General features: G+C 34.7%; 3 protein-coding genes and 1 pseudogene across 3 annotated transcripts; all 4 read left to right on the top strand.

The window, feature by feature from the left end:
• The first annotated feature begins 191 nt into the window (after positions 1 to 191).
• On the top strand, positions 192 to 3528 carry LOC111468282 (expansin-like A2). The gene is made up of 5 exons (XM_023113449.1): positions 192 to 306; positions 438 to 550; positions 1935 to 2113; positions 2193 to 2325; positions 3165 to 3528. The coding sequence occupies exons 1-5, from the start codon at positions 192 to 194 to the stop codon at positions 3417 to 3419; spliced, it is 795 nt and encodes a 264-aa protein (XP_022969217.1). The 3' UTR covers positions 3420 to 3528.
• A 1977-nt stretch (positions 3529 to 5505) lies between these two features.
• On the top strand, positions 5506 to 7195 carry LOC111468286 (annotated as a pseudogene).
• A 2215-nt stretch (positions 7196 to 9410) lies between these two features.
• LOC111468278 (expansin-like A3) lies at positions 9411 to 10833 on the top strand. Its single transcript, XM_023113444.1, has 5 exons — positions 9411 to 9564; positions 9685 to 9797; positions 9876 to 10054; positions 10209 to 10341; positions 10416 to 10833. The coding sequence occupies exons 1-5, from the start codon at positions 9447 to 9449 to the stop codon at positions 10674 to 10676; spliced, it is 804 nt and encodes a 267-aa protein (XP_022969212.1). The 5' UTR covers positions 9411 to 9446; the 3' UTR covers positions 10677 to 10833.
• An 8304-nt stretch (positions 10834 to 19137) lies between these two features.
• LOC111468361 (cytokinin riboside 5'-monophosphate phosphoribohydrolase LOG5-like) lies at positions 19138 to 20984 on the top strand. The gene is made up of 6 exons (XM_023113550.1): positions 19138 to 19254; positions 19326 to 19423; positions 19504 to 19534; positions 19612 to 19782; positions 19870 to 20013; positions 20689 to 20984. The coding sequence occupies exons 1-6, from the start codon at positions 19144 to 19146 to the stop codon at positions 20833 to 20835; spliced, it is 702 nt and encodes a 233-aa protein (XP_022969318.1). The 5' UTR covers positions 19138 to 19143; the 3' UTR covers positions 20836 to 20984.
• Positions 20985 to 22127: the final 1143 nt, after the last annotated feature.

Below are 22127 nucleotides of genomic sequence, written 5' to 3'. Positions count from 1 at the left end.
TTTTTTTTTTTTTTTTTTTTTTCTTCTTCTCTTCCAAAGCAATTCAAATGCTGCGTGCCAAAGATCAAAATCAATTCAAATTCGAATTTGGCTTCCTACTAGTAGTAATCCATTGATACTCTTGATTCTATTATTTGAGCATCTATATAAGCATCATTTCCCACACTTCTTTCTCCCAAACAAGAGTAAAAATGGCTTGGTTTTTCACTGTTCTTCTTCTCTTTATTGCATCTTTTGCTAATGCTTGTGATCGTTGTATTTTTCAATCCAAGGCTGCTCATTACTACGAGGATGCGCCCACTTCATGTAAAAAAATGTGTCTTTTTCTATTTACTTCTTGAATGGTTGAATCCAAAATGAATCATAGATATCAAATAGTTTTAGTTTTGATATCAATGCTAATGATGAGTTTATTGGGTGTGATTGAGTTGATATAGATGGAGGCGCTTGTGGGTATGGAAATTTGGGGTTGGAGATGTCCCAAGGCTACTTTGCAGCTGCTGTGCCTTCTCTTTTTCGAGAAGGGATGGGTTGTGGTGCATGTTATCAGGTATATTATGCATATTTAGCTTTGATTTGTATGTGTTTGGATTGCTTTTCGACGGGTTTATGTTCGAAAAAAAAACATTTTTTATAAAATTTGCATCCACTCAAAATGAGTTTGAGAAATAAAAATGGGCGCAACCACTTTAAGGTGTTAAAAATAAGCGTAGATTCAATGGTGGAGGTGATTCTCCTAGAGTGCTCGGATTCCATGTGTGAAAGTCAAGTTTTTAGTGAGGAAGATTTTGGACTCCAACGATAAAGGAACAGTATTTTCGAGGACTAGCCTGATTCTTATTATGTCTCCTCTCAAGCTTCCGTCCTCGACCTTGTCAATAGACCTGAGCACTTGAGGTGGAAGTGAGAGTGTTTAACAATATGAGAAACCCTTGAATCCAAATTTTAGAAAATATGTTTTTGAGTGAACTGCCTATGAGATGTCGACTCATTCTTCAACGGCACGCTGTCAGAGTCTGGGTCTCCTCCCACTGCTTGGAAGCTTACGGTTTCATGTTCTATTTTACTCCCCGATGGGGGTTCTTTTCACTCTTCCCTTACGATACTACTTCACTATTGGTCACCCAGGAGTATTTAGACTTGCAAGGTGGTCCTTGCTGATTCACACGGGATTCCATGTGCCCCATGCTACTCGGGTCAGAGCGTAAGCTACTGATGCTTTCGGCTACTGGACTCTCGCCATCTAGGGTGCAGCACTCCACCGCTTCACCTAGCAGCACGACGCTTGTATTGCTCTCCCACATCTCCGTTTTCACCGTTTAGGCTGCTCCTACTTACTTCCAGGCTTCCACTCAAGGTTTTTAAAATGCGTCTACTAGGAAGAAGTTTTCACGCCCGGTGTTTCATTCTCATACCCCAACCGATGTGGGATCTCACAATCCATCCCCCCCCTTTCGGGGTCCAATGTCCTCGCTGACACTTGTTTCCTTCTCCAATCGATGTTGGACCCCCCAATTCACCCCCTTTGGGGTCAATGTCTTTGCTGGCACACCACCTTGTGTCCACCCCTTTCGAGGCTCAGCCTCTTAGCTGGCACTTCGTCTGGTGTTCGACTCTGATACCATTTGTAATAGCTCAAGTCCACCGCTAGCAGATGTTGTTCTCTTTGGGCTTTCCCTTCCCGGCTTCCCCTCAATGTTTTTAAAACGCGTTTGCTAGAGAAAGGTTTCTACACCCTTTCATAAAAGGTGTTTAGTTTTCCTCCCCAACCGGTGTGGGGATCTCACAGTTTTATAGTCGTTTCTGATAGTAAATTGACATTTGAAAACACTTGTTTCACGAGCAATCAATACAGACCCTTCATGTAGTTCATAAATTTGCTTCTACTTCACTTCTCAAAAATATTATTGACCATGAGCATATTATTTTTGCAGGTAAGATGCAAGAATGCAACACTATGCAACACAATGGGGACTAAAGTAACTTTGACAGATAAAAATTCTGATAACAGAACAGATTTTGTTCTCAGTAAAAAAGCTTTTACTGCTATGGCTTTAAAAGGCAAATCCCAAGAACTTTTGAAAACTGGAATTGTTGATATGGAATACAAGAGGTAAAAAAACCACACTTATACTATTTGACATATAATATCATCAAAAGGGACTCATTTTTTTGGCATCCCCTCGTTGCAGGATACCTTGTGAATACAACAAAAATTTATCCATTCAAGTGGTAGAATGGAGCCACAAACCATACTATTTGGCTATTAAACTCCTCTACCAAGGAGGCCAAACCGACATAACCGCCGTCTATATAGCAGCTCAGGTTAGCTCAAAAAAGAACTCTCGTGACCATTCTTGTTTAGAACTACTTTTGTGAAGTCTCGTATCATTTGAAGAGGGGAACAGAGCATTCTTTATAAAGGTGTGAAAACCTCTTCCTAGCATACGCGTTTTAAAAAAGAAATCCCAAAGATGACATATTTGCTAGTAGTGGGCCTGGACGGTTATAAATGGTATCAGAGTCAGACACCAAGTGGTGTGTCAGCGAGGACACTGGGCTATGAGATCCCACAAGAAAGAATTCTTTATAAGCATGTGGAAACCTCTCCCTACTAAACACGTTTTAAGACCTTGAGGGTAAGTCCAATGAAGACAATATTTGTTAACGGTGAACTTGGGCTGTTACAAATGATATCAGAGTCAGACACTGGTACTGTGCTAGCAAAAATGCTGGCCCCCAAGGGAGTTGATTGTGAAATCTCACATCAGTTGAAGAGGGGAACAAAGCATTGCTTATAAGAGTGTGGAAACCTCCTCCCACTAGATGCATTTTAAAAACTTTGTGAAGAACCCGAAATGAAAATCTCTAAGAGGACAATATCTGCCAGCGGTGGGCTTGAGCTATTACAAATGGTATTAGAGCTCGACACCAAGCAGTGTACCAGCAAGAACACGAGGCCCCAAGAGGGTTGATTGTGAGATCCCACATCATTTGGAGAGGGGAACGAAACATTGCTTATAAGGGTGTGGGAAACCTCTCCCTAGTAGACGCGTTTTAAAACCGTGAGGTTGAGGGCGATACGTAACGAGCCAAAGCAGACAATATCTATTAGAGGCGGGTTTGGGTTGTTACAACTTTTCAAATTGTTAAATTTGGTGTAGGATGGCTCGGGCGAGGGGCGGTACATGAAAAGGAACTATGGACCCATTTGGGAGACCAATAATGTGCCTGGAGGGGCCATTAAGCTAGTGGTGATCGTAGTTTCTGGGTATAACAATGGGAGGGGGATCGTGATAGATTATGCACTGCCTGCTGGTTGGAAAAATGGAGATATTTACGATACTGGAATTCAAATCAAGGATATTGCTTCTGAATATTGCAATCCTTGGCGGTGTGGCGAGGAACCATGGAAATGAAGCAACTTTATAAACATCAGAGCTTAGTTACATATAAATGTGTGTATTATTCCCAAAGGATTTGTGTTAATGAGGATGGTAAGAATTCAGTAGAGTTCTTATTACAAAACGAAATAAAACAAAATAGTAATATTGTGTGAATGAATCTTTAGTGTTAGACGAACACGACTCTCCACAATGGTATGATATTGTCCACTTTAAGCATAAGCTCTCATGGCTTTGGTTTAGGGTTCCCCAAAAGGTCTCATATACCAATGGAGAGTCCTCCCCTTAATCGAGACTCGACTCCTATGGAGTCTTAGTCATTTTTTAGCCAATCTATTAGCACGACTAAATTTAGGGCATGACTTTGATACCATGTTAGACGAACACTGCTCTCCACAATAGTATAATATTGTCCACTTTTAGTATAAGCTCTCATGGTTTTGCTTTATGGTTCCCAAAAGGCCTCATACCAATGAAGAGTATATTCTTAGATTATAAACCCATGATCATTCCCTAACTTAACCAATATGAGACACTTTCATCTAACATTTAGAACGTTGTGGTCGTAAAGTTATTACAAAAAGTTTGTTTGTGTGAGATTTTACCTCGATTGTAGAGGGGGACGAAACATTTCTTCTAAAGATTTACAAAGGTGTGAAAATCTCCTAGACAATATTTGTTATATTTTGATAAAATTTATTGTTTGACAACGATACATAACGAGCTAAAGAAAATACAAGCAATTTGAATTTTTACACTAAAATAAAGTTCATTGTGTTTGATAACGATTTCTTGTTATTTGAGTTTGAAATAAAATTTAGTATATATAATATATGAAATTACATAAAAGGTATATCAGATAGGATCATATTTAAATAATAATAATTGAGATTTTCTAAAGGAAATTATTTATTTTTCAAATTTGAAAAGTTTTGATAAATTTAATAATATTTTATAAATAAAAATATAATATAATTTTTTGCAAACATAATTTTTAATTTTATTTTCTATATCATAACATAGTTTTGTAACACTAAAAAAATTATTCGACATATTTGCTCATATAAATAAATATATAAAATGGGACGGGAGTAGGACGTATAATATTAGTTTCCGAGAAAATTTTTTATCCATTCTCTATCTTTTATTTTCGATTTATACGAAGCATCTCAATAAAATTCAAACTTTTAATTTTTGAAAGATTCCCGAGAAATTCTTCGATTTCTTCCGAAAGCGGATGATTATTCATCTGCTTCTCACGTTTCGTGAATATCCGGGACATTGAGGAATATCCAGAAAAACATTTTTTTTTTCTTAAGTTACATTTTTAATATTTGATTAAAGAAAATAAAATAAGAAGACTGAGTTCAAACAAAACATTATTGATAATAACAAACAAACAAACTAAGACCATTGTATTGTCAAACTGCTAGAAGACAGCCTAACATACATTATCAATTATTATGTTCTTCCTTTCTTTCACATTGCTTTTTTGTATAAAAAAATGAAAAGAAAAAAAATAAAAAGTGTGGCATACGGGTTATTTTTCTACGACATAGTCATCCTATAAATCAATACCGGCCATTTAAGTATATTTTACTCTCACTCGCATGCTTCATACGATTAGCTTTAGAGTTTATGTGAGATCTTATATCGATTAGGGAGGAGAACAAAATATTTTTATAAAGGTGTGGAAACCTCTTTTTAGTAGACGAGTTTTGGAGAAAATACCCGAAAAGAAAAGCCCAAAGAGAACAATATCTACTAGCAATGGGCTTGATCGATTAAGTTGTCTTAGTCATCATATCTTCAAGATCGCTCTTATTCAAACGTAATCTCGGTTCATTCATGTACCTTTTTATGATTCTTTATTATTTAATTTATTGTTGAAATTGACGGTTAGGAGGAAGTGCACTAAAGATCAAAACTTTACTTAATCAGCTGACTCGAGGAGACGGATTCTTACTCTCTTGAGTCCAAACAAAGCTGTTTAGTGAAGTGCTGTTGGTCATGAATTAGGTCAATCCCCAATTGATATCCACTCTTTGAGTCACCTATATAACTCTCTGCGCTCATCATCATACAACCATCAAACAATTTCCTAAGCGAAATGGCTTGGTTTCTTGGCTTTCTCTTCCTCTTATTCATCTTTTCTGCTAATGCTTGTGATCGTTGTGTTTACCAATCTAAGGCTAGCCATCTTTATGATTCTCCAACTACATGTAAAATATTTCTTTTTTATTATACTCTTTCTTGTTCTTAGGATAATTGCACGTACAGATGTTCGTAGAACGGAGTAGAGTAGAGACAAGAAAGTTTCTCTATCTTCATCTCCACCTCCTATTTCATTTTTTTCATCCTCATAAAATTCTTTATTTATTTTCATGGGATTAGGTGGCGATTCACGTTCGAGAATTCATGGGAATCGGGTTCTATGAGATGATTTTTTTTTTTCATTTTTTATATATTTTCTTAAATTATATTCCTTTCAAATAATTTTCTAAAATTCAAATTTCAATAATACTGTTCAATATTTTATAAAGGATTGAAAAGCAGGGTCGGGAAAATGGGATTATTCTCGACCCTATTTAGTTAATGAGTAAAAGTCTCTTACTATCTTTAAAGGGATTGAAGTGGGTCGAGAATGGGATGACAAAAGCAATCCCTGTTCTCGACTCTATTTAGTGAACAATAGAATTCTCCTTCTCTTCCTTCTTTCGTTCTTCATTTAAAAATTTCAGCTCGACAAGTTAAATGAACAACTCGATTTTCATAATATGATGAATTTGTTTATCGATTTGGAACAGATGGGGGAGCATGTGGTTATGGCAACGTGGCCTTGCAGTTCTCTATTGGTTTTTTTTAGCTGCTGTGCCTTCCCTTTACAGACAAGGAGCTGGCTGTGGCGCTTGCTATCAGGTGATTATATCCTTTTGTGTTCAAAGCCATGGATTTTATTTGGCAACTGGGCTTACGCTTTTTTGCTTGCTTGTTTATAGGTGAGATGCAAAAATAGAAGGCTTTGTAACACATTAGGGACTAAAGTGGTGCTGACAGATCAAAACAATGACAATGCAACAGACCTTGTTCTTAGTAAAAGAGCTTTCTTTACCATGGCTCTCAATGGTAAAGGTGCTGACCTCCTCAATCTTGGCGTTGTTGATGTTGAATACAAGAGGTGATGCTCGTAAAATATCATTTTAGTTCTCGTACTTACATTTTCGTTCATATTTTAACATAATCGCTATCATCTTTTAAGCTCAAATATATGAAATGAAACCCAAAAAAATGTGTCTTTTTGAAGGGTGGGTTGTGAATACAAACACAAGAACTTGTTAGTCCAAGTGGAAGAACCAAGTTCTAACCCATATTACCTAGCAATCAAATTCTTATACCAAGGTGGGCAAACAGACATGGTAGCCGTGGACATAGCTGAAGTGGGTACCTCAGGTTGGAGCCATATGAAGAGAAATTATGGAGCTGTTTGGGAAACAAACAACATCCCTGAAGGAGCATTACAATTGAGGATGGTGGTGACTTCAGGCTACGATGGAAAATGGGTTTGGGCAAAATCAGTGCTTCCTGCTGATTGGAAAAGTGGAGGCATTTACGATACTCGAGTTCAAATCAACGACGTTGCTAAAGAGAGTTGCCCGCCATGGCAATGTGGTGATAAGCCATGGAAATGAACAAATATGTTCATATACTCATCTATGTATTAATAAAGAATTCTATCGAATTCCATAATGAAATGATGAAATGTTTTGAATATAAACACTCTGTATGATCTTCATCCTAAAATATAATTTGAAATTGTGACGATAGTAACTTAAAATCATTAAAGAAAAATTATCTTCATCTTAACTGAAAAAAATCAGATTTACCTGATAATCTCAACATTCAAATTTCTATAAAATATATTTAATCATGAAATTTCTATAAAACACCGTTAATCATGAAATTTCTATGATAAAAAAAAAAAAAAAATTATTAGTATAACGAACTTTCAAATTTTTAAGCATTTCTTAGTTATCTTATCTTTATGATTGTCTCATTTAGATATAGTTTTGATTCATTCATATATTTCTCTTTTAATCTGGTGTTACATTAATCGGTGGATGAATTTCGTATAATCTTTTTCCTAAGATTCTATCACCATTTTTTGTATTATTCCAACTTTTGATTACAAAGTTAATTCAAATCGACCCGAATGAAAGCACACGATGAAAAGCCTAAGGGAAATTTTTTGAAAATATGGGTTTGAGCACATAGAAAGCAAGAGCATCCTTAATATTGAATATAAAACCTTCATCATTATAATAAAACAATCAAAATTCAAGTAGTGGAGAACATAAATATTTGTCTTTCACCTAATTTTTCTTTCTTATATTTTACTTCTTTCTCTTTTATAATTATCACTATGAATGCCATATAAAATAGCCACTAATCATTTATATATTATTTATTAATTTTGTATTTCATATATCATACGCATAAAAATGTTTAATGCTTAGTGTTAGATGTCACGATTATGCTTGTCCAAAGCATGTTACCTATAGCGGCATGACAGATGTCTTAGTCTTGCTTGTCTAAGTCGGTTGATAGGGAGGATGTTAAGATCATGCTTGTCCAAATCATATTACTTATGGCCGTATGACAAATGCCCCAGTCTTGCTTGTCTGAGTCGGTTGACAGGGAGGATGTCAAGATCATGCTTGTCCAAATCATGTTACTTATGGCCGTATTGCTTGTTCTAGTCGGTTGACAGGGACGTCAACCAATTGAGTGGGGGAGGATGTTACGGTCATGTTTGTCCAAGGTGTGTTGTCTATGTTGCATGTCCTTTTACCATTTCATATCGGGTCAAGTTTTGTGTTTTTGTTTTCCTCTCCAACCGATGTGGGATCTCACATCAAAAATCCTATTTCTAAGCTTCAAAGTTGCTTCTGAAGTCATCACGATTCGTAAATTTGTGTTTTTTATTAAAAACGATGCATATCATCGAGAAGTTGCCCAAACTAGGCTGTTTTCCTTTTCTTCTAATTCTCTTTATTTCTTCAATTTCGTTCCATGGACTCTATATTCTTCAATAATCACTACAAATCCATAGCAACACGCCTAGCCCACAATCTAAACACGTTACCTAATGAAACAATAGTTTATTAATTGAATAAAACATCTATCATCAACTAAAAATTTAGTTAAAGATTAAATACAACAATTCAAGCTCATCACTATGAGATGTTATCGACTTTAGTTTGTTATATATCGTCATCAGTCTCATAATTTTAAAACGTGTTCATATAAAAAAAAATGTTTTGTTCTCCATTACAACTCGATCCGACTAACGTTAAAAATAGAAAAATTGGACATATTGGTGCATAGTCATCCCCCACAGAAAGGGGGGTTTTGAGTTGATTCTAGTAGTAAGCCCTACCTATATGTATAGTGCGTTCAAAAGGACAAGTGGTTATATAATATAACCCATCCAAAAGCGCCACGCTCAGCTGTAGTTGTTAGTGCGCAGCCCAAATAGGGTCGGTGCGTGCGCCACTGCCGCCGGCCCATATAGTCTCCACTCAAATTCAACCCTCAAAATATCTCCTTCCCTTCACGCGTTTCAATCCCTTTCTCTCTCAGAAAAACAACGACACGTAACGAACTAAAACAGACAATATCTACTAAGAGATGAACTTAGACTCTTACACAATGTCTTTGAGTTGTTACACATTCGTCTTTTCCCATACATTATAAAAGAAATAGAAATTTCAACTTGCGACTATTTCCAACTTAGTCCCATTATTTTTATTCATTTCTTTAAGTCGTTAAAGTTTTCACATCTTTACAATGAATTCTTTTTCCACTCGACAGATCTCATTAAGTTAATAAATTTTATGATTAATATATTTGTTGATTAAAAAAAAATAAGAAATCCAAAAAATCTATCATTATTCCACCTGTATTCCACCATTGGCATTAAGCACCTATAAAAACATCTCCCTCCCCTTGCTTCTCTCTCACTCCAAATCCTCCCAAAAAAAAATGCCTTTCTTCTTCCCCTTTCTTCTCTTCCTCTCCCTCCTCTCCGCCGCCACCGCCTGTGATCGCTGTGTTCATCAAGCCAAAGCAGCCTTCTACCAGGACGATGCCGCCGGAGCATGTACATTTCCCATCCCCCATGCTTTTAATTCTTCAATTTTCCGCTCTTAAACACAAATCCAAACTCGACCCAGATCAAATTTCCACAATTAACGAACTGGGTATGTTTCATTTCTTGCAGACAGAGGCGCCTGTGGCTATGGCGATCTGACACCGGCGCTCGCAAATGGCTACTTCTCCGCCATCATGCCTCCTCTTTACAAGTACGGCGCTGGCTGTGGCGCCTGTTTTCAAGTAAACATTCCCAAACAATCCCCTGTTTCACCTCCCCTGTTTTGCATCTTCGTGATCGGAAATGCTCTGTTTTTGCAGGTACGTTGCAAGAACGACAAAATTTGCACCAAAGAAGGGACCAAAATTGTCGTGACGGATCGAAATGACAACACATACACCGGATTGGTTCTTAGCCAAAAGGCTTTTGGTGAAATGGCTGTGAGTGGGAAAGATGGATTGCTTCTGAGTTATGGAGTTGTGGATGTGGAATTCAAAAGGTGTCTTGGTTTTCAATGATGGGTTTTGTTACACCTACCGTTTTGATTGATTAATATAATCACCCACCTTGATGTGGACCAATTAAAAAGTGGTTTATCTTATGATCTTATCCAAATTTGATGTTTGTTCTTAGTGGGGTTTCTGTTTTTGTAGGATTCCTTGTGAATACAAGAACCAAAACTTGCTGGTTAGAGTGGAAGAATGGAGTCAATATCCAAGTTACTTAGCTATTAAATTGCTTTATCAAGGTGGTCAAACGGAAATTGTCGGGATGGATATAGCTCAGGTCGAGTGATTTTTACTATTTCAAAAGATTACTCTCAAACATATCGTTACTAACGGATTGAGAACATACGACAGGTTGGTTATTCAAATTGGGATTATATGGGTAGGAACTACGGAGCTGTATGGGAGACTAAGAAGCCGTTACCAAAAGGGCCATTGCAGTTGCGGTTCGTAGTGACTTCTGGATACGATGGAAAGTGGATTTGGGCTAAGTATGTGCTTCCTGCTGATTGGAGACCTGGACTCATTTACGATACTGGAGTTCAAATCTACGATATTGCTAAGGAAGGTTGTCCAACAGAGCAATGTGGTGATGGACAGTGGCGACGACGATAAATATATTTGATTGGTCCATCACATTTATGTTATAATATAAAGTTATGGTATTTGATGTCTAATGCCATGTAACGTAACGTAAGAGAAATAAAAGATGAACGGTGTTGTATCATAAATATAAGTAAATAATTAAGTATATGAGTTATTAATAATATAATATTTAGTTATGGGTTCCAATTGGATGGTCTTTTTCTATTTAAAATTGTCTTGTTTTCACACTCACACCTAGTGGATATGAACAAAAGAACGGTAATAAAAGCATAATATGAACGAGTGACATATTGAGGGGAACTATTTTTGTCCTATGTTTAAGATTTTATGCGAGATAAAATCAAATCAGATCAGATCATCATCCGAGACAAAATATATTACGATGAATCAGTATAGTTTTTGTGATTTTTTTGAGTTTTGGAGAGATTCATGAATTTTGCAGTTTCATGAGTAGAATTGTATGTCAAAATTATTCAAATTGAATTGATCATCGTATCTCGTGGAGTATTCAAATATTGGGCTAAGGAATATGCTATTTGTGTCGAGAATTTGTATAGAGTTTACCTCGGTTGAAGAGAGGAACGAAACATTCCTTATAAAAATGTGGAAATCTCTCCCTAGCAGATGCGTTTTAAAATTGTGAAGTTGACAACGATATGTAATTGGACTAAAGCTGACAATATTTGCTAGCGGTGTGCCAGTGAGGACGCTGGACTCCCAAGGGAGGTGGATTGTGAGATCCCACATCGGTTAAAGAGGGACATGAAACATTTCTTATAAGGGTGTGAAGTCTCTCTCTAACAGACTTGTTTTAAAATCGTAAAGCTAATAGTAATACATAACAGGCTAAAAGTAATTCCGTGCCTAACCTAATCCTTAGCATTAGAAATCGAATCGATTTTGAGATTCTAGGTTTATTAATGAGTGGTTCACATATCAAATTGATATCTAATTCTAAAGCAACTAAGCCCACCCTATTTGACCGTTAGATGTATGTCTTCCCAACGGCTATAATGTACGGATGCTATCAATAATGGTTATATAATGAGGGCAAAAAAATAGTTGGCCAAATATTGCTTCTTCTTAGGCTACTTTTCTTTCTTTAAAAATAATAATAATAGTTAAGGTTCGGGTTGAAACATTATAATGGCTGAATGGGTACCTTTTATATACCAATATGAACATAGTTCAACTATCGCTTACGTATCGTTGAGCTAATAAATATATATATATATATATATATATATATATATATATCATTGAAATTGATAGTCTACCTTTTAAAAAAAGTATGTAGGGGACTTAAATTTCTTCTTTTAACATTTTAATTTCATATTATAATTTTAAATAATCAATTAAGTTATATTTTTTTAAGGTTAAAATTAGGATTCAGTTCAAAAAATTCGATCAATTCAATCCAACCGGTTCGAAAAAATGTTGTTTAAAAAAAATCTTTAAAGAAATTCACATGAAACATTTAACAAATTTTTATTATTGAGTTAATATAGATAGTAATAATTAATTTTGTAAATATTTTTTAATTATAAATAAATAAATATTTTTTATTCCAAAAAGTTAATGCGTTGATTGTTATTTTCTTATGCGACTTCCCGAGGACGAACATTTAATTCTTATCGACAAAGCCGTTACCACTTGAGACCCTAATTTTCAAAAAATAATTAAAAAAAAACTTTTAAATAAGATTTTTAATTTTGTTTCACATATTCATTTATATTTCTATGAATTATCATTTTAATTAAATCCTTAAAATTTGATAAAACATAAAAAATTAAAATACAAAATATCACTAGTACCAATATAATATCAATAATAAATATTTTAGTTCGTTGAAAGACAAAATATTTTTTTTATTAATTTAATATTTTTTATATATCTTTTTCAGATCTATCAACATCGACACTTTAAACGTTACATACAAATAACAATCGAATATCTGAACTTTTATTTTTTAATATTTTTTTACGGCAATTTTTTAATTTAGATTTAAATATTAATTTCGTAACAACTTATCTTTAGAATTTAGTATCTGGTTGTCCCAGTATTCTATGAATGATATAATATTTGAAGAATATATTAGATATTATATATTAATATTCTTTTGATTTAATTGGTAGTATATTTTATTTTATTTTTAATATTTAATTAGTTTATATTTTCTTATTGACAGTTATTAGTTGGTAGTTTGTATACTATTTAAAGGTTATGAATATTAATGAGAATACACACCTTCGATTCCAATTCTATTTTTCATTCTTAACATGGTGTTCGAGCATTGATCTTGCTATTTTTAAATATCAAAATTTCCTCTTGAGTTAAGGTTTAGTATCAGAGCCAAACCCAAATCCTTACTCAATCAGTGAAGCCTTTACAACCGCCGATCATCCTGTGATAAGTTTCATCGTGGGAAGTCCAATCGAGTAGCACAACAACCACAACTTCCTGCTTTAAACAACTTCCAAACCGTCGTCATTGCTTCCGAATCTCAATCATTCTACTAGACCGAGAACTTTGGTTGGCAAATTGTTCTCGATCATCTAATATCAAGAATACGTTATAAGCATCTTCAAATTTCTCACCAAGCTTAAAAGTGACATATTCAAGATGTTCGTATTTTCTTTCACAACCTCTCAAGTGATCCAGAGCACCAATCTTGGTGTTACTATCCAACTTCCAAACTTCGAATGTTTATTTAACACATCCTTATTATATTCATTACTCTGATCAGCCAAGATATTCACTTGTTCCAATCAAATTAAATGGAACAAATTACCAATCATAGAATATATAATTTATGCATAAATCAAGAAGCAGCTCTTCAAGTTCTGAGATACATCAAAGACGGTCTAAAAATGCAAACCAATCAAAGACGGTCTATTTTCGATTTTGCATCTTTCTTAGAAAGTCAAGAATTTCTTGAAAGTCTAAAAAGCAAACTAATGTATCAAGATCATCAGCAAATACTTGTTTAGAGTTAACTTAAATATGTTTACTATTGGAAAGACAAAAGTGTTATTGACCTACCCTCTTTATTTTTTGAAAAACAAGTTGGGTGTTATTGACCACACTCGTTAAGACAAGTTGGATGTAATTAACATACACTCTACAACTTGAGGGAAGAATATATTGGTGATAGGAATATGTCATAGATATTATATCTTAATATTCTTTCTTTTATGATTTTGATTAGTAGTATATTTTATTTTATTCTCAATATTTAATTAGTTTATATTTTCCTTATTCATAGGTATTAGTCGGTAGCTTGTATTTTATTTAAATGTTATGAATATCAATGAGAATACACACCTTCGATCCCAATTCTATTTCTCATTCTTAATAGTCTCCTACTATATGCGCACGTTATCTACACCTAATTTGTAAGAGTGAAAACTATCTCCACATACACACACAAGTTTCTCGCTCACATATATTTTAGAAAACTTTTCACGGTGTTACCCAATATTAAATTGTTTCAAGTAAAACATGATTAATCATAAAGTTTATAATATTTTAATTTGATTTATGAAAATTAAAAAAAGAAATACTTTTATAATAAAGTAATATTAATATTTTATAAATATCAACATTCCCAAAGTAGATAAAGTTGTATGGTGACCAAACGACAAGAAGTCCGCCTCGTGCTGGGGCTAAATCAAACATTCCCCATCCTATTATATATATTATTTTCATTTTCTAAAAATTTACTTTTTAATTTATTCATTATTTTAAAATTAAAATTTATTAAATAATAAATTATAAAACATTTGAATTGATATTAAAAAAAAACGTCTATTTATTTATTTTCAAACATTAAATTAAAATTTGCAACTCAATTTTGAAAAATTATTAATTATTTAAGGTTGAAAAATAAATAATAAAAAATAATTATGAAATTAAATAAAATATATACGATAAACAAAATTATTAATAATGAATAATAAAATTGGTAGGTTCTATCCGAGTCTAAACTCATCTAAAACTATATAAATTAGATTGAGTTTTTGAGTCGTACAAGCATTTTCCTATAAATATCGATAAAAAAATTAATAATCCAAACTAAATTAGTAATATGAACCAAACTTAATCTCTAATTCAATCATTTCATAGTGGAAAAAATCAATAAACAAAGTACAAAAGTGGTCGGAGGAACGCTACGCTTTAGTTACCAAGAAACAAGTTCTAAAGGTGACATTCTCGGGTTTTCGACTGTTCCCGTTGTTGGATGATGAAAGTCCCACATCGGTTAATTTAGGGAATGATCATGGGTTTATAATGTAAGAATACACTCTCCATTGGTATGAAGCCTTTTGGGGAAGCCCAAAGCAAAGCCATGAGAGCTTACGCTCAAAGTGGACAATATCATACTATTGTGGAGAGTCGTGTTCGTCTAACACCCGTCATTGAAGGTTAGTTATGTCAAATGAACTCTACTCGATTTAATTTTTTATGATTTAAAGTTATATTTCACTTAAGTGTCAAACGTTGATCTTTCTCGATCAGATCAGATCAAATATTCACATTCTCGAGTATATCGTAGTTACTTCGGAAAAGCTTCGGATCGCTATCCCATTATTGAATTTGCATGATGATTATGAAGAACGTTATTATTGGGTCCAAATGAAAGGGATGCAACAATGGAAGAAGATGCAATGAAGAAACCGCCGTACCTAGTAGGAAAGGAAAGGTGGCATTGTTAAGGGTATTAAAAAGCTTGTGCTCCAGATGTCATCATTTTGATTATCAATCACCAACCTAATCAACAACCCTACGCCATTTCTTTCTACTTCTGCTTCTGCTTCCTCTTCCACCCTCATCATCAACTTCTTAAACTTCCACTTCCTTTCTCTAGCCATCTTATTCTTTCGTCTAATCAATGATTTGACCCTACACAAAACCCTTCACTCAACCCTAAACTTCTCCTTCACAAACCTTACGACTATGCTTATTCTATCCATTTTGGCTTGCTTGTTACGGATCGTCGTTAGTCTCATTGTTTTAAAACGTGTTTAGTAGGGAGAGGTTTACACACCTTTATAAACAATATGAGATCTCACAATTCACCTCTTGTGAGGTAGCGTCCTCACTGGCACACCACTCAATGTTTGGCTTTGATACCATTTGTAACCGTTCGAGCTTACCATTAACAAATATTGTCTGTTTTGACCTATTATATATCGTTGTCATCCTCAAGATTTTAAAACACGTCTGCTAGGGAGAGGTTTCTATACCCTCCTAAGGAATATTTTGTTTTCCTCTACGATCGATGTGGTATCTCATAATCCACCCCCCTTGTGGGCCAACATCCTCGTTGGCATATTGGTCAGGGCTTTGACATCATTTGTAACCGTCCAAACTCATTGCTAACAGATATCGTCCGGTTACGTATCGATATCAGTCTCACGATTTTTTAAACGCACATGTTAGGAAGAGATTTCCTCGTTCTCTTCTCTAACCGATGTGGGATATCACAATTCACTCCCCTTGTGGACCAACATACTCGTTGGCATACCAATTAGTGTCTGACTTTGATATCATTTGTAATAGCTCAAACTCACCGCCAACAAATATTGTCTATTTTAAACCGTTACTATTGACATCAATCTCACGATTTTTTAAACGTACATGTTAGGAAGAGATTTCTTTGTTCTCCTCTCTAACCGATGTGGGATCTCACAATCCACCACTCTTGGAGGCAAACATTCTTACTGATACACCACCCGAGACTTGACTCTAATAGCATTTATAACAGCAAAAATCTATCGCTATAGATATTATTAATTTTAAACCGTTAACGTGTACCCCATTAGAGAGAATGTTTGGTTGTGATTTTATAATTTTTGATATGTATGAATGAAAGTAGAAGGAAGGTAGAGGGGTGATATCTAGTAATGATAGCTAATGATTGTAAGGAAGGAAGAGATGATGTAACATTTGCAGAGCAATGGGTGCAGCTTCATGCAGTGCCTATTTCAGAAACAATGCTTTCTTCTTCTTTCTTTCTTTTCTTTTGGAAAACCTCAATCTCAAGATATCACCTGATTTTTTCTTCTTAAAGTGGATTTGGGCAATGTGTTTATTATTATATTGCCCTTTTCTCTTTGGAATTTGGGTTGGTTTCTGCATATTATTTGGGAGACCACAACCCATCTTCCCCTTTCCTTTCCTTTCCTTAACCCTTCTTCTATGTCTATCAACTCTTCCTTCTTCTACCCCTAACTCAAACCTTTTAATTTAATGTATGGAATCACTACAAGGGAGTAGCTTGAATATCTCAACGCAAGAATATTGTTTGAGATTCAAATCATTCTACAAGCAAGATCGATCATGTCTAGCTTGAATGATTCTTGTTGATCAAATATTTTAACGCAAAAACACTTGTTTGAGATTCGAATCACTCCACAAGCAAGATCGATCATGTCTAGCTTGAATGATTCTACATGCAACCTAAACTACATAGAATCGCAAATAAACTTAGTCATTGACTAAAAAGAGCACAAATGCTCATTTTACACATACAATATACATAGTTTTATAAGTCTCAAAATAAAATTAGTAAAGACATTTCAATAGTGGTAACATTCATACTATACTTAATGATCATAATTAACCATCATGTAATTGTAACCTAATAAATAAAAAGTCTTAAAATACATTAATGAAATACAATAACTCTCCGTTGTAATCCACTCAAAATTTATAACATGAAACTTCATTCTTCAACAATATTTTCTTCCCATTTTCATTGAAGTATATTGTATGATTGATGTCTCTTGATTTATATTAGTTGGGTTTCGAAATGGGTGAATTGTGAGATACCACATCGGTTGGATAGTAGAACGAAACATCTCAGTTCATATGAGTTGAGTAGAGATAGTTTAAAGTTGGACAATATATACTAAATAGATAAAGACTAAATTGACCCTAAGTGGTTTTGGGTAAAATAGAAAGCATGTGAGAAAAGAAGGGTAAAGGATGTAGACTAAAATGGTAATATGGCTTTTACCATTTATATCCATGAATTAAAAAAAAGAGAGAAAAAAGGAAAAAGGAATTAGGGATATGTATAATCCAGTGTTGTGAAACCCTAATTGTATGATTGAGTAATAGCTTCCATTTCCTCTTCATTCCCTTTTCACCTTTTCGTCTAATTCCATTGATTGGACCATACTCCCAAAAGCTGGTTTCTTTCTGTAACCCTAACCCCTAATTCTAAAACCCTAAAAATCTAATCTCGATTTTCCACACAAAATATAAAGAAAAAAAGGGGTCTGCACGTGTCTAAGCTCACCATAGTTATGATTGCGTGCATTAATGGCTGGCCTCAGACATGGAGAAATGAAGAAGATGACTCTATCACCTCACTGACCCACCTACACATTTCTTCTTGGTGTGTTCTTCAAGGCCTCATAATTTTAAAAACAAAAAAAAAAACCGAACCTTTTTTCTCTAACCACGTTGTGACACGTGTGAAAATGGGGATTGTAATTTCTCCCCCTTGCGTGATTCCACACTGAAATATTTTTCATAAAAGTGGAGACTTTTTTTTTATGACTAATTTTAAAAATTTGAAAATCTTCAAAGAAAGTCATAAGTAAAAGTTAAGAAGGACAATATTTGCTTACGATGGGTCTAAGTTATTATAAAGGTATCAGAGTTAGACGTACCAGCAATGACGCTGATTCCAAGGGGTGGATTGTGAGATACGACTAAAGTTGTTACAAATGGTATAAAAGCAGACATTATCCCTCAAGGGATGGATTGTGAGATAGGGCTTAAGTTGTTAGAAATGGTATCAGAACCCAACACTGAACGGTGTACCAACGAGAATGCTAGGCTCCCAAGGGGTGAATTGTGAGATAGAACTAAGGTTGTTACAAATAGTATTAGAGATATAAGATAGTGTACCAACCAGTTGGGTAGTGTAAAGGGAGTGAATTATGGGATAGGATTAAGGCTATTACAAATGTATCGGAGCCAAATGCTGGATGGTGTACCAACGAGAACACTGGGCTCTTGGATTGTGAGACCTCTTTATAACAAACGCGTTTTAAAATCTTGAGGGAAAGTTGGCCCAAGGAGGTGGATTGTGAGATAGGGTTTAGATGGTTAAAATTATATCAAAACCAAACACTAGACGGTATACCACTAAGAACGCTAGGCCCCAAAAGAGTTGATTGTGAAATAGGGCTAAGACGGTTACAGATGATATAAGAGTTAGAAACTGAACCGTGTACCAGCAAGGATACTAAGCCCACAAGAGGGTGGATTGTGAAATACCTCTCACTAGTAGAAACGTTTTAAAATCTAGACAAGAAGAAAGGAAAAAAAAAAAAAAAAAAACTACTCTTAACACTCTTCATTCCCTTTTACCACTTCCAGCCAAATGCCTTAACATCTTCTTCACTACCAGAATCTTTTCCCTTATATAAACCCAACATCTCTCTCTCTAAAAACCAGAATGGAAGCAATGGCGAAGTCTAGATTCAAAAGGGTTTGTGTCTTTTGTGGGAGTAGTACAGGGAAGAGGAACTGCTATAGAGATGCTGCCATTGATTTAGCTCAAGAGCTTGTGAGTTCTTCAATCCTTTTCAAACTCTCTAAAATTTCATCTCTTTTTTCATATCTGAATCTCTTTTGAAGGTCTCAAGAAGATTGGACCTTGTTTATGGCGGTGGAAGTATAGGACTTATGGGTTTGGTATCTCAAGCTGTACATAGAGGTGGAAGAAAAGTAATTGGGTTAGTCAAAAACCCTCTAAGCTATGCTATCCCTTATATAATGCTTTATTCTGAAATGGGTTTGTGGGTTTGGTTTGTAGGATAATCCCAAGAACATTGATGAACAAAGAGGTAAAATTTTGAGCACAAAATCGAAATGGGTATGTGTTTTTGTTATGGTTTGTGGTTTAAATGGAGAGTTTTTGCAGTTAACTGGCGAAACAGTTGGGGAGGTAAAGCCAGTGGCCGACATGCACGAAAGAAAGGCAGAAATGGCCCGCCATTCTGACTGTTTCATAGCTCTCCCAGGTGGCTATGGGACTTTGGAAGAGTTATTGGAAGTAATCACTTGGGCTCAGCTTGGAATTCATGATAAACCAGTTAAGAACATGAACAAAGCTCTTTTAAATCCTTGTAGTTTTTTGGTTTTGATTTGATTTTGATGTGTTTTTTCTTAAACTTTTTAGGTGGGTTTGCTGAATGTTGATGGTTATTATAACTATCTTTTGACTTTTATTGACAAAGCTGTGGATGATGGCTTTATAAAGCCATCTCAGAGAAGCATCATAGTTTCTGCACCAAATGCCAAAGAACTTGTCCAAAAGCTTGAGGTTAATACTTCCTCTTTCACCCCTTTTCTTCAAAATCCATTGTGTTCGTTCGAAAAGTTTCATTTTAACCTTCAAAGTTCGGAAATCTTAGTACATTTGGAGGTTAGAGTTAGTGATAAGATAAACTAAAAGAAATTGAGAGCAAGAATTTGAAAGAAGAAAGATGATAACATGCCTAGTTCACACCGAGACATATATCCTTGTTATTATTATAGATTCTTCACGTGGGTATTTAAATTTGTTCGTAAATTTATAATAAAGGTTATTTTTTTATGTGGGTATTTAGATTTGATCTATAAGTTTATATTTAAAGTTATTTTTTCAAGTGGGTATTTAGATTTGATTGTTAATCTTTAGTAAAAGTTATTTTTTTTTCATGTAGGTATTTAAATTTGTTAGTAAATTTATAGTAAAAGTAAATTTTTCATGTGGGTATTTAAGATTTGTTTGTAAATTTAATAGTAAAAGTTCGTCTGTAATTTTGAGCTAAAAATTGTTGTTGTTTACAAACTTTAAGAACACTAATAAAGTTTATATTAAAATTTTCTTGATTTTCTAGCTTTTCCATAAAAAACAATGAAGAAAAATAGATTGAATTGTTGTTTGAATATTGAGATGGAAATGATATTTTATGTATGGATATATGATGAGTAATACTAAAGTTGGGTGAGTTAGGAATATGTACCTGTTCATGATGGGGTGATAGCAAAGGCAATGTGGGAAGTTGGGCAGCAGCAGCAGCAGAAGCAGCCGCAGCAGCAGCAACAGCAGCCACAAGTGGGGTTCAGTGCCACCACTATGCACACCGAGATAGCCCTCTAAATAAATACAAGGGAAGAAGAAAAAAAAAGGGTTTAAATAATAATACCCTTTGCTTTTGATATCATTTTGTGTATCACATCAATCATTCCTTAACCGATATGGTAAGCTCGAAAATTCACAAATCGACCAAACAAGAAAATTGCCACTCACTTTTTTTTTTTTTTTTTTTTTTTTTTTTTTTTTTTTTTTTTTTCCTTTTGTTTTGTAGTTTGGTTGTATTTATGGCTTACTAAACCTTGTATTTTGATGATGCCTTTATGTACAATATATATATATATATAAATATATATATTATATAGGAATTTAAAACAAATTCCTAATTGATATCAACTCGGTCACTCTTTGACTTGTTTTTTTTAATAGAAAATATCTTGCAATCTTGTCGTATCTAGATATATTTTTTAAAAAAGTAATACTTGGATGTTAGCATGATTTCCTTTTTTGCATCTTTGATCTTGTGGCCAAATCATTTAGTGTCAGATGACAAGTTGATCTCTTTTTTCCTCGTGGTTGGATTTTGTTGAATTAAACTCTACTTTTCTTACAAGTCGCTGGTCGAGATTGTCGAACTATCTCTAGAGAAGTAAGCAAGTTGGTGTTCTTCTTAGGCTAGAGGCAATCGGTGTGGTTGCTACCCATGATTGGTAATGGCATGACTGACATTAGGCTAGAGGAAGTCGGTCCGAATGTTACCCACGATTGGTAATGACATGATCGGAATTAGGCTAGAGGTAGTCGGTCCGAATTGTCGAACTATCTCTAGATAAGTAAGCAAGTTGGTGTTATTATTAGGCTAGAGGCAATCGGTCTGGTTGTTACCCATGATTGGTAATGACATGACTGACATTAGGCTAGAGGAAGTCGGTTCGGATGTTACCCACGATTGGTAATGACATGATCAGAATTAGGCTAGAGGTAGTTGGTCCAAATTTTACCCACGAGATTGGCAATGACATAACTGGAATTAGGCTAGAGGCAGCTGATCCAGATATTATCCACGATTCGTAATGGCATGACTCGACTATAGAAGCAACGATGGATGCTAACAATTCAGTGGTCAATCGACCATACTTCCAATCCTGCCATCTTTCTTGTAGATCATCCATTGGTTATCGGAGAGATAGATGAAATAAGGTTACATGTTGTTTTGTGTACCGAAGCAACGAAGGATGCTAACTCGGCTACCCAACTTAACAGGTTAGGGGTCGACGGGCCATAGGTTTGAACCGTGCCGTGCTATCTTTTTCGGATCATCAGAGTTTAGAGTTTTTTTTTTTTTTTTTTTTTTTGGG

This window comes from Cucurbita maxima, unplaced genomic scaffold, assembly GCF_002738345.1.
Source record: "Cucurbita maxima cultivar Rimu unplaced genomic scaffold, Cmax_1.0 Cma_Scf00036, whole genome shotgun sequence".
NCBI lineage: Eukaryota > Viridiplantae > Streptophyta > Magnoliopsida > Cucurbitales > Cucurbitaceae > Cucurbita > Cucurbita maxima.
Note: the sequence above shows the minus strand (reverse complement) of the source record. Positions and strands in the feature narration are given on the sequence as shown.

Coding starts and splice junctions, on each gene's coding strand:
- LOC111468278 (XM_023113444.1), top strand. CDS start 9,447: ATGCCTTTCTTCTTCCCCTTTCTTCTCTTCCTCTCCCTCCTCTCCGCC. Junction 10,055..10,208: donor GTGGATGTGGAATTCAAAAG/GTGTCTTGGTTT, acceptor CTGTTTTTGTAG/GATTCCTTGTGAATACAAGA. Junction 10,342..10,415: donor TCGGGATGGATATAGCTCAG/GTCGAGTGATTT, acceptor AACATACGACAG/GTTGGTTATTCAAATTGGGA.
- LOC111468282 (XM_023113449.1), top strand. CDS start 192: ATGGCTTGGTTTTTCACTGTTCTTCTTCTCTTTATTGCATCTTTTGCT. Junction 307..437: donor CGAGGATGCGCCCACTTCAT/GTAAAAAAATGT, acceptor GAGTTGATATAG/ATGGAGGCGCTTGTGGGTAT. Junction 2,114..2,192: donor GTTGATATGGAATACAAGAG/GTAAAAAAACCA, acceptor CCCTCGTTGCAG/GATACCTTGTGAATACAACA.
- LOC111468361 (XM_023113550.1), top strand. CDS start 19,144: ATGGAAGCAATGGCGAAGTCTAGATTCAAAAGGGTTTGTGTCTTTTGT. Junction 19,535..19,611: donor GAACATTGATGAACAAAGAG/GTAAAATTTTGA, acceptor GAGTTTTTGCAG/TTAACTGGCGAAACAGTTGG. Junction 20,014..20,688: donor AACTTGTCCAAAAGCTTGAG/GTTAATACTTCC, acceptor TGGGTGAGTTAG/GAATATGTACCTGTTCATGA.